This window comes from Bos taurus, chromosome 1 (assembly GCF_002263795.3).
Source record: "Bos taurus isolate L1 Dominette 01449 registration number 42190680 breed Hereford chromosome 1, ARS-UCD2.0, whole genome shotgun sequence".
In the NCBI taxonomy this organism is placed as follows: Eukaryota; Metazoa; Chordata; class Mammalia; order Artiodactyla; family Bovidae; genus Bos; species Bos taurus.
The window spans coordinates 149,401,479-149,414,671 of record NC_037328.1 but is presented as its reverse complement, the minus strand read 5'-3'; the positions used below and the strand labels follow the sequence as shown (position 1 = coordinate 149,414,671).

At 40.7% G+C, this 13,193-nt stretch overlaps 1 protein-coding gene across 14 annotated transcripts in view; it reads right to left on the bottom strand.

Moving 5' to 3' along the window:
- TTC3 (tetratricopeptide repeat domain 3) overlaps nt 1-13,193 on the bottom strand; it is a 119,783-nt gene that overhangs the window by 23,150 nt on the left and 83,440 nt on the right. For all 14 annotated transcript variants that reach the window (XM_005202056.5, XM_005202060.3, XM_005202058.5 and 11 more), the window contains 3 exon segments: nt 11,292-12,339; nt 9,744-9,809; nt 7,318-7,467 (listed from right to left, as the gene is read on the bottom strand). In XM_005202056.5, the coding sequence (XP_005202113.1) occupies nt 7,318-7,467; nt 9,744-9,809; nt 11,292-12,339 (1,264 nt within the window).

Sequence of the window (13,193 nt, the reverse complement as noted above, 5' to 3'; positions counted from 1 at the left end):
CTTAAGGAGCATCCAATATAAATATCTGTCAAATGAAAGAATGAGTGCTATTTTCCACCACATACTAGCAGTAAATAAAGTAACAATCGTCACAGGACGTACAGGCCTGATGACCTTCCTGTAGGCTGATGGAATATGAAGACACAATTCAGTGAACTCAGTTCTGTAGGGGCCCAAGTACACGCTGTTGGGTAACACTGGCAGAGCTCCTAGTCTGCACACTGAGATCCATGGATGGCTAAGAAACAGTCCTCATTCTCAGGGGGATGATAGTGGGGGAAATATGCATGAAAGATAATTACTATACCATACACAAAAATAAACTCAAAGTGGATCACAGGCCTAAGTGGGGGAGCTAAAACTATAAAATTCTATAGAGCACAGGAGTAAATATTGCTGATCTTGGGTTTGACAGTGGTTTCTCACCTATGACATCAAAAGCATAAGAAACCAAAAAAAAAAATTATAGAAACTCGACTATAGTGAAAATTTAGAATTTATGTGTTGCAAATGATAACATCAAGAAAGTGAAAAAGACAACCCACAGAATGGGGCATAGGAGAAGTAAATCTGCAAATATGGGAAGATGAGTGAAAATATTTCTAAATGATGTATTTGATAAGAAATTTGTACCCAGAATACATATATACGTAAGTGTGTGTGTGTGTATATATATATATAGACTCTTAATTCAATATAAAAAACAAAAAATCCAATTAACAAGTGGGCAAAGGATTAAAACAGACATGTCTCACACTTTCCACATATATAAAAATAGACATTAAACACATATAAGATGCTCAACACCATTAGCCTTTGGGGAAACACAAATCAAAACTACAACCACTTTACACTCATTAGAAGAGCTAAAATAAAAAAGATGGATGATAGAAAGTGTTAATGAGAACACAGAGAGATTGGATCCCTTATACACTGCTGGTGGGAATATAAGATGGTGCGTCTGTTTTAGAATAGTCTGGTAGTTTCTCAAACTCTTACATATGGAGTTAACAGATGACCTAGCATTTCCATTCCTAGGTATATATCCAGAAGAAATGAAAACATGTGTCCACACAAAAACTTGTACTCAGATATTCGTGTTATTTGTAACAATCAAAAAATGAAAAGAATTCAAATGTTCATTTACAGATGAATGGGTTAATAAAATGTGAAACGGCATACGACGGAATATTATTCAGCAGTAAAAAGGAATGAAGCACTGATCCATGTTACATGGACCGATGTACGTGGGTGGACCTTGAAAACGTTAAGCTAAGTGAAAGAAGGCACTCACAAAAGACCACGTATAGTTAAGTGTGATGCCATTTATACAAAACACCCAGAATGGGCAAATCCACAGAGTAAATCAGTGGTTGCCAAGGGCTGAGGGAGGGAGGGAGAACAGGGAGTGAGTGACTAGCAGTGGTTAGACTTCTTCTGGGGTGATAAAAATGTTCTAAACGTGGGGTGCAGTGATGGCTACACAACTCTGTGCCTATACTTGATCCTCGGCCTATACTGGAAACACTGACCACACACTTTAAAGGGGTGAATTCTATGCCATGTGAACTACATCTCAATAAAGATGTTAACAAAATGACAATTGCTGTCCAATACAGTGACGTGGTCATTATCACTACTGCATTAACAAAGGCCTCTAACCAAGGCTGAGGTTCTGTCAGTGACTGCTTGCTCCACAGAGTGATTCCTGAGTTGGACCCAAAGGATGACGGGTGAGCCAGGCATGGGGATGAGGAGGAAGGCAGTGCTGGGAAGAGGTCCAGAAGTGAGAAAACCACAGGACAAGCTCCACTACCCTTTAAGTGTACAGGACGATGCAGAGAACTGGCAAAGAAGAAGCTGGAGATGGAGGAACAACCAACCACAGGGGGGTTTCAAGCTCGTGGTGAGTGTTCATGTGAGTGTTCATGAGTTACACACAGCACAAACCGACTGTGGCAGAGGGATGGCACACACAGCCCATCCTGCACCCTCCCTACATCTATACCCTCCCCGTCATGGGACGCTGGAGTTCCCTTCACTCAGGAGCGAGCCTTTCCCCACCCCTTGATCCTCAGCCGGCTATGGGACTTGCTATGCCTGATGGGGTATTAGCAAGCAGGGCTGGTTCTTGCTTGGCCTTGGACTCACACTGGAAGATGAAAGACACACGGAAAAGAAGGAGTTGCCCCTGCTGCAGCCACTGTAGATGGGTCTATAGCCAGATGACCCCAATACATGAGCAAGCACAGCCAAGAACAGTGGAGCCCTAGCTGATCCAAAGGTGAAGCCGTCCAGCCAAGCTCAATCAGGATCGGCTAACTCACAGACTCGCACAGGTGATATTTATTGTCATGTGTCAGAGATTTTTCCTCAGCATTACTGTGGCATCAGTTAACTGATACACTGCTCATGGAGTGCTGGGAAATATTTTTCAACTGACTGTGGGACCAACATTCTCTTAATGGATCTGGAGCCTGACGCTCACCACCTGTTCTCCTGCTTACTGCTGGTGCAACTTGGAGCAAGACACCTTAGTGAGTCCAGCCTCCATTTCCTCATCAGTAAAATGGAGACAATGCTACAAACTGGAACATTAGTGCACTAGAATTGCTTTCAGATTTAATAAAATAATACAGCTAAAACATTTACAACTGAGTACGGCACATAACAGGAGCTCCATAAATGCTAGATTAGAAAAGAGCTGAGCTTGGCAAGGACCATGACTGAACAGGACCACACCTCTCTGCAGATGTGGGCTGAGGAAGTTTGGGTAGGCAGGAACCGAAGATTCTGTTGAAACAACACAAAGTTTCAGATTCTACTCCATAAATTCATCTAGGCCAAAATTATTTTGACTGTTTTAAGAGTCAATGCTAACTAAATACCCATCTTAGCTATAAGCAAATCTCATTAAAGCACCTTAAGAACATATGACCTTCAAAAGATGGGGAGTGAATACAGCTAATGGGAATACAGCTTCTTTGTGGAGTGATGAAAACAACTCTGGCATTAGATGGTGGTGGTGATTATATGACATGGTGAATATACTGAAAACAACTGAACTGTATACTTTATAGTGGTTAAATGTGAACTTTACCTTAATAAAACAAAACAGAAGGCTTCCCTGGTGGTCCAGTGGTTAAGAATCGCCTTGCAATGCAGGGGACATTGGTTTGATCCCTGGTCCAGGAAGACCCGACATACCTCAAGGCAACTAAGTCTGTGTGCCAAAAATAACAAGCCTGTGCTCTGGAGCCCAGGAACCACAACTACTGGAGCCCTCGCTCCGCAACACGAGAAGCCACTACGATGAGAAGCCCGCGTACACAACTAGAGAGTAGCCCCCACTTGCTGCAATTAAAGAAAGCCCGTGCAGCAATGAAGACCCAGTATAGCAAATAATAATAATAATAATAAAGAATTTTTAAGAGAGAGAACATATGCCCCTGAGCAATACGGCAACCAGTTATGACCTGTCAGTTCCAAGTTCAGTTCGGTTCATTTCAGTCGCTCAGTCATATCTGACTCTTTGCAACCCCATGGACTGCAGCACACGAGGCCTCCCTGTCCACCACCAGCTCCCGGAGTTTACTCAAACTCATGTCCATTGAGTTGGTGATGCCATCCAGCCATCTCATCCTCTGTCATCCCCTTCTCCTCCTGCCCTCAATCTTTCCCAACATCAGGGTCTTTTCAAATGAGTTAGTTCTTCACATCGGGCAGCCAAAGTATTGGAGTTTCAACTTCAGCATCAGTCCTTTCAATGGATATTCAGGACTGATTTCCTTTAGGATGGACTGGTTGGATCTCCCTGCAGTCCAAGGGACTCTCAAGAGTCTTCTCCAGCACCACAGTTCAAAAGTATCAATTCTTTGGCACTCAGCTTTCTTCACAGTCCAACTCTGGGACATCCATACATGACCACTGGAAAAAACATAGCTTTGACTAGGTGGACCTCTGTTGGCAAAGTAATATTTCTGCTTTTGAATATGCTATCTAGGTTGGTCATAACTTTCCTTCCAAGGAGCAAGCGTCTTTTAATTTCATGGCTGCAATCACCATCTACAGTGATTTTTGGAGCCCCCCACAATAAACTTCGTTACTGTTTCCACTGTTTCCCCATCTTTTTGCCATGAAGTGATGGGATCAGATGCCATGATCTTAGTTTTCTGAATGTTGAGTTTTAAGCCAACTTTTCCACTCTCCTCTTTCACTTCCATCAAGAGGCTTTTTAGTTCTTCACTTTCTGTCAAAAGGGTGGTGTCATCTGCCTATCTGAGGTTATTGATATTTCTCCTGGAAATCTTGATTCCAGCTTGTACTTCATCCAACCCAGCGTTTCTCATGATGTACTCTGCATATAAGTTATATAAGCAGGGTGACAATATACAACCTTGACGTACTCCTTTTCCTATTTGGAACCAGTCTGTTGTTCCATGTCTAGTTCTGATTGTTGCTTCACTACGAACAAGGGTACTTTAAGAACAACAGGAGACTCTGGCTTTAGAATTGCTATTTTCCTCTGGCAGGGAATAGAGAATTAGCTAGGCTAATTATTAAAGGCCATTTCTAGCTCATGAAAATCATACTCCATCAGCTACACACAATAGCTAGCCCAGATCTTTACTGATGCTTTGTAAATGCTCAGCATTCTTCAAATGCTTTGTAAATAAGTTATTTTTCTCAACAAGGCACTACAGCATTCTGGGTGGGGCAATTCTTTCCCCTACTATACTTATCTTGAGCCACTCCCCAATCCCTTTTCAATCACCCGCTGTGAGTCCTCACAAAACTATGAAGTACAGATTGTATTATTAATGAGGAAACTGAGGGTCAAAGAGACTGAGTAAATTATTTTAGGTGCCAAAGCCACTAAGTGGTGGGGCTGGGGTCACCAGTCAGGCAGTCTGACTGTACTGCCCAAGTTCTTAAGGATGGTTTGCTACAGGTTGCCTCTCTCTTCTCTATAAAGCTGCATCTAATTATAGCTAAATGTGGAATCAAAATTTAAGTAAAAATACTAACTTATAACCTTAGTGATTGAGAGAGTCAAAGGCCAAGGGAAAGATCAACAAAAGTAAAAATTTATATTTATACAAGATTTTTCTCCAAGTGAATTATGAGCATAATCGTAATTAATACATAAAATCACAGCTAAATCTCACTTGCTCTTTTCTATAAACAACTTAAGGAACTCAGGTGAAACAATTTATCCTGAAAGGAAACAGGTATACATTTTGCATGGAAAGTGTACTAACCTAACAGGTCTGCAATTTGAGGGACTAAATAATGGCTCCTTTTAAAAAATGGACTGACTACTCTTAAGCACAACCCCATGGAACCAGGCCCAGAGTCTCAGCAAAGTTAAGAAGTAGGTCAAGAGCCCAAGCCCACTGATCAAAGCTGCTGCTCTCTCACAGCCCTCCTCCCTGGGTGCTCATTTACTGTACATTTCTTGGTCCTGTGTACAAAGAAGTCTTGATGAACTGCACAAACACAGGACCCAGTCAAACCAGGAGCTTATAAAGCTGGACAAGACTCTACCAGAAAGAAAGGAACCTCACTCACCAGAAAGTGAAATGTGAAAGTGAAAGTCGCTCAGTTGTGTCCATCTCTTTGCAATCCCATGAACTATGGAGTCCATGGAATTCTCCAGGCCAGAATACTGGAGTGGGTAGTCTTTCCCTTCTCCAGGGCATTTTCCCAACCCAGGGATTGAACCCAGGTCTCCATGACCTGGCAGGCGGATTCTTTACCAGCTGAGCCACAAGGAAGTCCAGGAATACTGGAGTGGGGAGCCTATCCCTTCTCCAGCGGATCATCCCAACCCAGGGTCTTCTGCATTGCAAGCAGATTCTTTACCAACTGAGCTATCAGGGAAGCCCTCACTCACCAGATGACCACCACAAATCAAGTGGTTGTGTCTGCATCTGTCTGCATCACTTAATTGGGTGGACACAGGCATTCTCATACAGGTTTATTAAACCTGAATTTTCCTGACACAATACGAAGTTTACAACAATGTTTTATTAAGTCCCCCAAGTAGCTTATCCAAATTAGCATTCTCAGTCTCTGTGAAAGGTTTTATTTTCGCTCATTTTCCCCTCTTCCTAATCAGGAAGATTTCGTTCAACTGGGCAACTGAGCAGAAAGGTTGGTTCCTTCTAATTTTTAAAATCTCCCGTCTCATCCCAAGTGAAAACATGTCCTAAGGAGTGAGATAAAGGTCACCTCTACGAAACAACCCTTTTCTTCTGGGTATACTTAAATCTCAACAAGTAAGTTTATTGATTAAGGTCCCACAGCTAATTTTCTTCTATTTAATATGTGACCTCAGCTAATGACTCAGACTTCTAGAACAAATTCTTCCTTTCTTAAACGGACTAACAGACCCTTTTCATCTCTGTACAAAGACTTCGGTTTTTACAACCTAATTAAACAATAGGCAAAAGACCTGAATAGACATTTTCCCAAAGAAAACATTAAGATGGCCAACAGGCACATAAAAAGATGCTCAATATTACTCTTCATGAGATAAATGCAAATCAAAACCACAATGAGGACTTCCCTGGTGGTACAGTGGATAAGAATCTACCTGCTAACGCAGGGGACATGGGTTCAGTCTCTGGTCCAGGACGATTCCACATGCTGCGGAGCAACTAAGCTGGTGCGCCACAACACCTGTGCCCTAGAGCCTGTGTGCTGCGACCACAGTGAGAAGCCTGTGCACCACAATTGAGAGTAGCCCCTGTTCTCCACAACCAGAGAAAGCCCACGTGCAGCAATAAAACAAATCTGAAAATTAAAAAAAGAGTAATAATCTAACCGCATAAAATGGGAGCAATTATTACCCAAACTACAGAACTAAAGCAGAGACGTTACACATACACCACACGCACCAGTCTGCCCAAGAACAGAACTAGTGTAGAATTAAGCCTGGATCTGAACCCAGTCTGTCTGTCTCCAGGCCTCACATATGGAACCTCTAGTGCTACACCACTACTCGCACTATAAAGAAGAATTTAACTTGGAATTTACCAGGAAATAGTTTTAGCTAATCAAGGAAACCAAGTTACAGATAAATGAAAATTCAGATTCACAGCCCTTTTCTTACACGACAACTTGGAGAAGTTGTAAAACACTGCAAATAAAAACACTGTCACTCTAACGTCATAAAAACTGTGAAACAGGCAACAGTGAAAAAGAATCCTTTGTTTAGTCAACAACGCAGTAGCTCAGCTAACAGAGGCTACACAAGCACAATTCTGTGAATGATGCCGCATGCTACTGAAAAGAGGTTTCAGACAGGATTACCTTATTTTCTTCAACATTCCTTTTCAACTTTTCTTCCAAGTCCTTGGTTTCTTCTGAGCCCTTGACATTGCTGTGTTCATAATTTTCACATGCTTCCTTAAGCTGCTCTTGTAAAACCTGGTACTCCTTTTCAACCTGTGAAATACCCCCCTACAAATACAATACAAAATTACCTGTTAAAAGTAGTTTTAAAAGCCTGTTTCTGATCTTGTTCTGAAATGTCTCTTCAGATAAACAAAAGGGGATATAAGGCAGATGAAAATTTACAAGGAAAACGTCACAATAATTCAAGAATTTAAAATCTCTTACATTGTTTAGCAAAGTCAGCTCTTTTTTAAAAAAGTTATTCATATTACTGGAATTCATAAGGAAACTTTCCAATATGCACCATAATTAGCTCTGAATATTTGTTTTAGAAGGGTTTAGTATTAAATAGTCTGATATGACTGTCATCCTCCACAATTAACATCAAGAACTATTTATTGGCTTTAAGAACTGCAAATATTATGCATGCATTAGATATAAATAGGACATATTAGTTTTGGCCCTACTTTTATAGCATTTCAAATAGACGGTTGCTGATTATTTTTAAAAGATGACTTAAAATATTACCACAAAATTATTTTCAGTTATGTAACTGTCTCCTGGACAGCTTTAAAAAAAAGCAAACAGAAGTCATACTGTACTGTGAAATGCTGGCAAGCGATAGGCAGCGTTTATGTATTTGTAAGCCTTGCATCCTGCCGAGACGGGCAGCAGTCAGTCACACACTTGTTGTGAACGGAGCACCTGTCAGATGCTGGCAGCTCCTCTCAGCTGCAGGCAACTGCTCCGCCCAGCTACGAGGGCTCCGGCAGCCAGGCCTGGGAATCTCAGCCAGGCGCTCACACCTGGCCCGCCTTTCCCACCCCCTGAACCTCATGCAGCACGTTAGCATCTCCCAAGTGCACAAAGGCAGGGAACTGAGGTTCTGAAATTTTGTTCATTGTCAGAGAACTGTGAACTATGGCCAAGCTGACCACACACACCAGTCTGCTGTTTATGTCGTCCAGACTGAAAGTTTGGCACTATGAATACAGTCCATGTTTAAATAATCAACTAGATGATGAACCCATGAGCAAGCCTTTATGGTTTCAGATCTTAGTTATTTCTATTTTAATTCTCAATTCAGCAAAAGAATCACACTGCAGCTTGGTAATATGCATTAATTCATATGCCCTAAACTGCTGACAGAGACATTGTTATGTAGCAAAAGATAACATGCATTCTATTCATGTCTGTTTTGAGACTGTGTTAAATTAAAATCTTTAGAAAGCCAATCCCTATAATACTAGGTCTTCCTATTCAAGCACACTGCACATTTCTCATTTACTTAAGTATTCTGTGTGTCTCTCAGTAGCATTTCAAAGTTTTCTTTCACAAGATAATACATTTTTTGATACTACTGAGAATGAAATCTTTTCCTTTACTATGTTTTGCAATGGGTTGTTTACGTACAGAAAGGTATTTTATCCATTTGTGTTTCTAAATTCTCTTACATTTTGGTATTGGTTTTTGATTGATCATTTTGGATTTTACAGGGACACAGTCTTGGCCTCTATAAATAATGATATTTTACACGTCCACCTTTAAAATTTTATTTTTTTCTCTTATCTACTTTTATCAACCAATATCTCCAGGATAATAATAAATATTAATGATGATATACAATATTTAAGCAGGATGATGGGGTTTGGCTTAAAAGGGAAAGATAAAAGCATGCTGAGAAGTATTCAGCTATTCTCATTTGATTATGAGTTTTAAGTCAAGAAAAAAACTTGAATTTTATGCAATACCTTTTCAGCATCTATGGAGTTGATCCAATGACTTTTCCCTTAAAGATCTATCACACAGTACTTATATTAATAAATTTTCTAATTGAATCATCCTTAAAGTGTTTAAGATTTTTATAATTTCTGTATTATTCATGTGAATAAGCTTTTATTTATAAATACAAGCTCATTATACCCGTTAAAACAATAAAGCTGTTAAGATAAAAAAAAAAACGTTGCCTCTTTTTTTCCAAATCTGAACAATAAAAATAAAATAATTTTTTTGTTATGTTCTAAAGCTTATTCTACTTCCCTGGTGGCTCAGCAGTAAAGAATCTGCCTGCCAATGCAGGAGATGCAGGTTCAATCCCTGAGTGGAGAAGATCCTCTGGAGGAGGAAATGGCAACCCATTCCAGTATGCTTGCCTGAAATTCCATGGACAGAGGAGCCATGGGGTCAAAGAGAATCAGACATGACTTGGTGACTAAATAACAAGGCTTATTCTGTGATGTTTTATATGGAATAACTTGCTTCAAAATAGTTCTAAGTTCATAATTCCCATTTAAAGTAATGAAAATTAAAACTTTCAACAGTTTAATACAGTTCTGACTCACCTGTTGTGCCTCAAAAGGACCATATGGCTCAGTATTGACTTCCTGATGTGTTATATTCCAAGACACCTTTGGGGCAAAACAAACACATTCAATCTGTCTCAAACGCTCTAGTAAAATAAATTCATCATTTGATAACATTTTGAAACATGCCTATAATTCTTTCAAGGTTTTAATTTTTTTGCCAGTTTAGATAACATTCTATGCTTTCTACAAATGTTTGTAACAGGAAAGAGTATCATTTGGAACTTGTAAAAGTGAAAATTATTTTGGTTCATTACTCTTAACATAATTTTTCAAAGCTTTCTAGAAAGCTTTTAAAAAACTTAATGAGTAGCAGGATAACCAATAACGGTTTCATGCATTCATGCTTTATAAAGCTAACTACAGAGAAATTGTATGAATTTGGAAGGAAAGTTATAACCAACCTAGATAGCATATTCAAAAGCAAAGACATTACTTTGCCAACAAAGGTTTGTCTAGTCAAGGCTATGGTTCTTCTTGTGGTCACGTATGGATGTGAGAGTTGGACTGTGAAGAAGGCTGAGCGCTGAAGAATTGATGCTTTTGAACTGTGGTGTTGGAGAAGACTCTTTTGAGAGTCCCTTGGACCGCAAGGAGATCCAACCAGTCCATTCTGAAGGAGATCAGCCCTGGGATTTCTTTGGAAGGAATGATGCTAAAGCTGAAACTCCAGTACTTTGGCCACCTCATGCGAAGAGTTGACTCATTGGAAAAGACACTGATGCTGGGAGGGATTGGGGGCAAGAGGAGAAGGGGACGACAGAGGATGAGATGGCTGGATGGCATCACTGACTCGATGGACGTGAGTCTCAGTGAACTCCGGGAGTTGGTGTTGGACAGGGAGGTCTGGCGTGCTGCGATTCATGGGGTCGCAAAGAGTTGGACATGACTGAGCGACTGATCTGATCTGACCTGACAGAGAAACCTTATTCTTGAGCTTGCTAGGAAGGAACATTTACTCATATCCCTCATTGCTCTCCATCTGGTTGTGTCCTGTGTCTCCCTCACTCCCCTGCTGGTTTGAGAGGAGAAACTGGGCGTGTGCAGCCCTGACTTTCTTTTCTTTTTCTCTTTCTCTTGGGAGCTGCCTGTGCAGAGAGCACATTTTCCCGTTCCTCCTCCTTGCACTGTCTTGGGGGCAAGCACCCAAGCTGGAAGGCCTTCTAGTCCAGCACTGCTGTGAACGAGGCAGGGAAGCTGCTAAGTCGTGGGTTTCAGTCTTGGGACACACACTCTCTAGAGAAAAGAGCCACATCATCCTACTGCACTTTTATTAATTATCAAGGCGGTGCTTTGGCTCCATCTGCTGATTCTACTGCTTTATGTCTCAACTGGTGCAAAACTTGGATAGGATGAAGGGTATTGCTTACTACACTTCAAAATTCCTTCTGGCATTACCAGTCATGCCCTACAAAAGGGTTCATAAAGTCCATTATTTTAAAGGATTTTAGTAAATACAATGACAATGAAAAATTAAGAGGGAAATTTAACTTTGATATCAAGAAGACTTTCTCACTTTAGTCTTACCTGTACAGCAACCACTTGTGTACATGGAATATTTGTTACTTCATTGGTGCTTTCTGGATTTACTTCCCATTTGGCAGAATCGCCACAGTAGTCATCGTTTCTGCTAGCCTCACTCTGGACTATATCAGCACCATCATAGCTGCACTCTGACTTCACTGGTGTTTCCAAAGATTCCTCAAGGATCTGTGTTTCGGAGGCAATCTGGGTACCAGGGGCATTCTCAGCACTGAAATGATGAGCCTCAAAATGCACTTCCGTTATGTCACTGGCTACAAAAGACGGCACCACTGGTATTGGTCTTTGCAGGTGATACTCAGTAGGAACACTGGCCAGAGGGGTGTAAATGCTATACTGGGGCAAAGTCGGTAACACACTGATGAAGGCTGGTGGAGTCTGGGTAATGTCAAATCCCCGAAAGGGAAGATATGTACAGTATCCTGTGACCAACTGGGGTCGAGGCCAATAGGTCGCTTTCACTTCCTCAGGAACTGGTTTGGGAGAATTAGAGGAGACCGGCTTGTGACCGGTATCCTCAAAGACTGGCCTGGGAGAATCAGAAGACATCCCTTTGGGCTTCTCATCCTCAGAAACTGATCTGGAAGAATTATCGAAAACTGGTTTTGGCTTCCCAGTGTCACGAGCTGATTGGGGAGAATTAGCAGGTGCAGGCTGAGGCTTCATGTCCTCAGAAGCTGGTGCTGAAGGTAAGTCAGACACTGGTTTGGACTTTACATCTGGTTTAAATTCCCTAGCAGTTGGATTCAGTGGTAGTTTAACTCGTAAATACTCTCCTGTTTTTGAAATTTCTTCTACTTTTGTTTTAATGTTTTTCTTCTTTCTCTTTTTCTTGAGCCGTAATGCAACTTTCTTCAATGCGATACAGTTATCAATCACAACAAAACGAGGACATCCCAGGAGAAACGCTTTCAAGCCTCCTGCTTTTTCTAGTATCTGTTGAGTTTCTTCTGGGAAGAACTCATATTCTTCAGAAAACATTTTGTTACTCATGTCCAAGGGACCATGTTCCTCCAACAACTGAGAGAAATAACTAGGCAAGAAAATACTTATGTTATTTTAAGGAAGTACTTACACATGCTTTTCTGAAGAAAATATTTCTCAAAATTTCCCCCAAAGCAAAATATTACTTCATTTCTAACTGACCTGAACATCTTCTCAACAAAAATATTATACTCATATTAAATCTGAGAAAGGCTAACTGTAATCAATTATACTATAAATAAAATTAAGTTTACTCCCCAGAAAATAATCCTTTTAAATTGGAAAAAAAGACTAAAAAGTTATTTTTTATAAGCTGTGATTAATTATTCAAAATATGTATATATATTTTAATACTTGCTTTTGGATTAAAAAAATTATTTATTTGGCTAGGACTGCCGTCTATGGGGTCGCAGAGTCGGACACGACTGAAGCGACTTAGCAGCAGCAGTCTTAGTTGTGGCATGTGAGATCTTTATTTGCAGCATGTGGATCTAGCTTCCTGACCACGGATCAAACCCATGCCTCCTGCATTAGAAGTGCGGAGAATCACTGGACTGCCAAGGAAGTCTTTGGAATATCTTTTCATGTACCTGCTGGCCATCTGTATGTCTTTGGGAAAATGTTTATTCAAATCTTCTGCCCATTTCTACGCTGAATTTTTTTTTTTTTTTTTGCTACTGAGTTGCCTCAGTTCTTCATACATTTTGGGTATTAGCCCCTTAGCAGATATATGATTTTCATAATTGAACGATGACCATTATAAGTGTCTTCAACGGCCCTTGATGGACTGCCACAGTACCCGTGTACGTCACTGTCGGCACGGGGCCAAGCGGTAGAAATGGGGAAAATATTTCAGAAGGCATTCCCGTCCTAGTGCTCCAGGTGTGTCCCTTTGAAAAACCA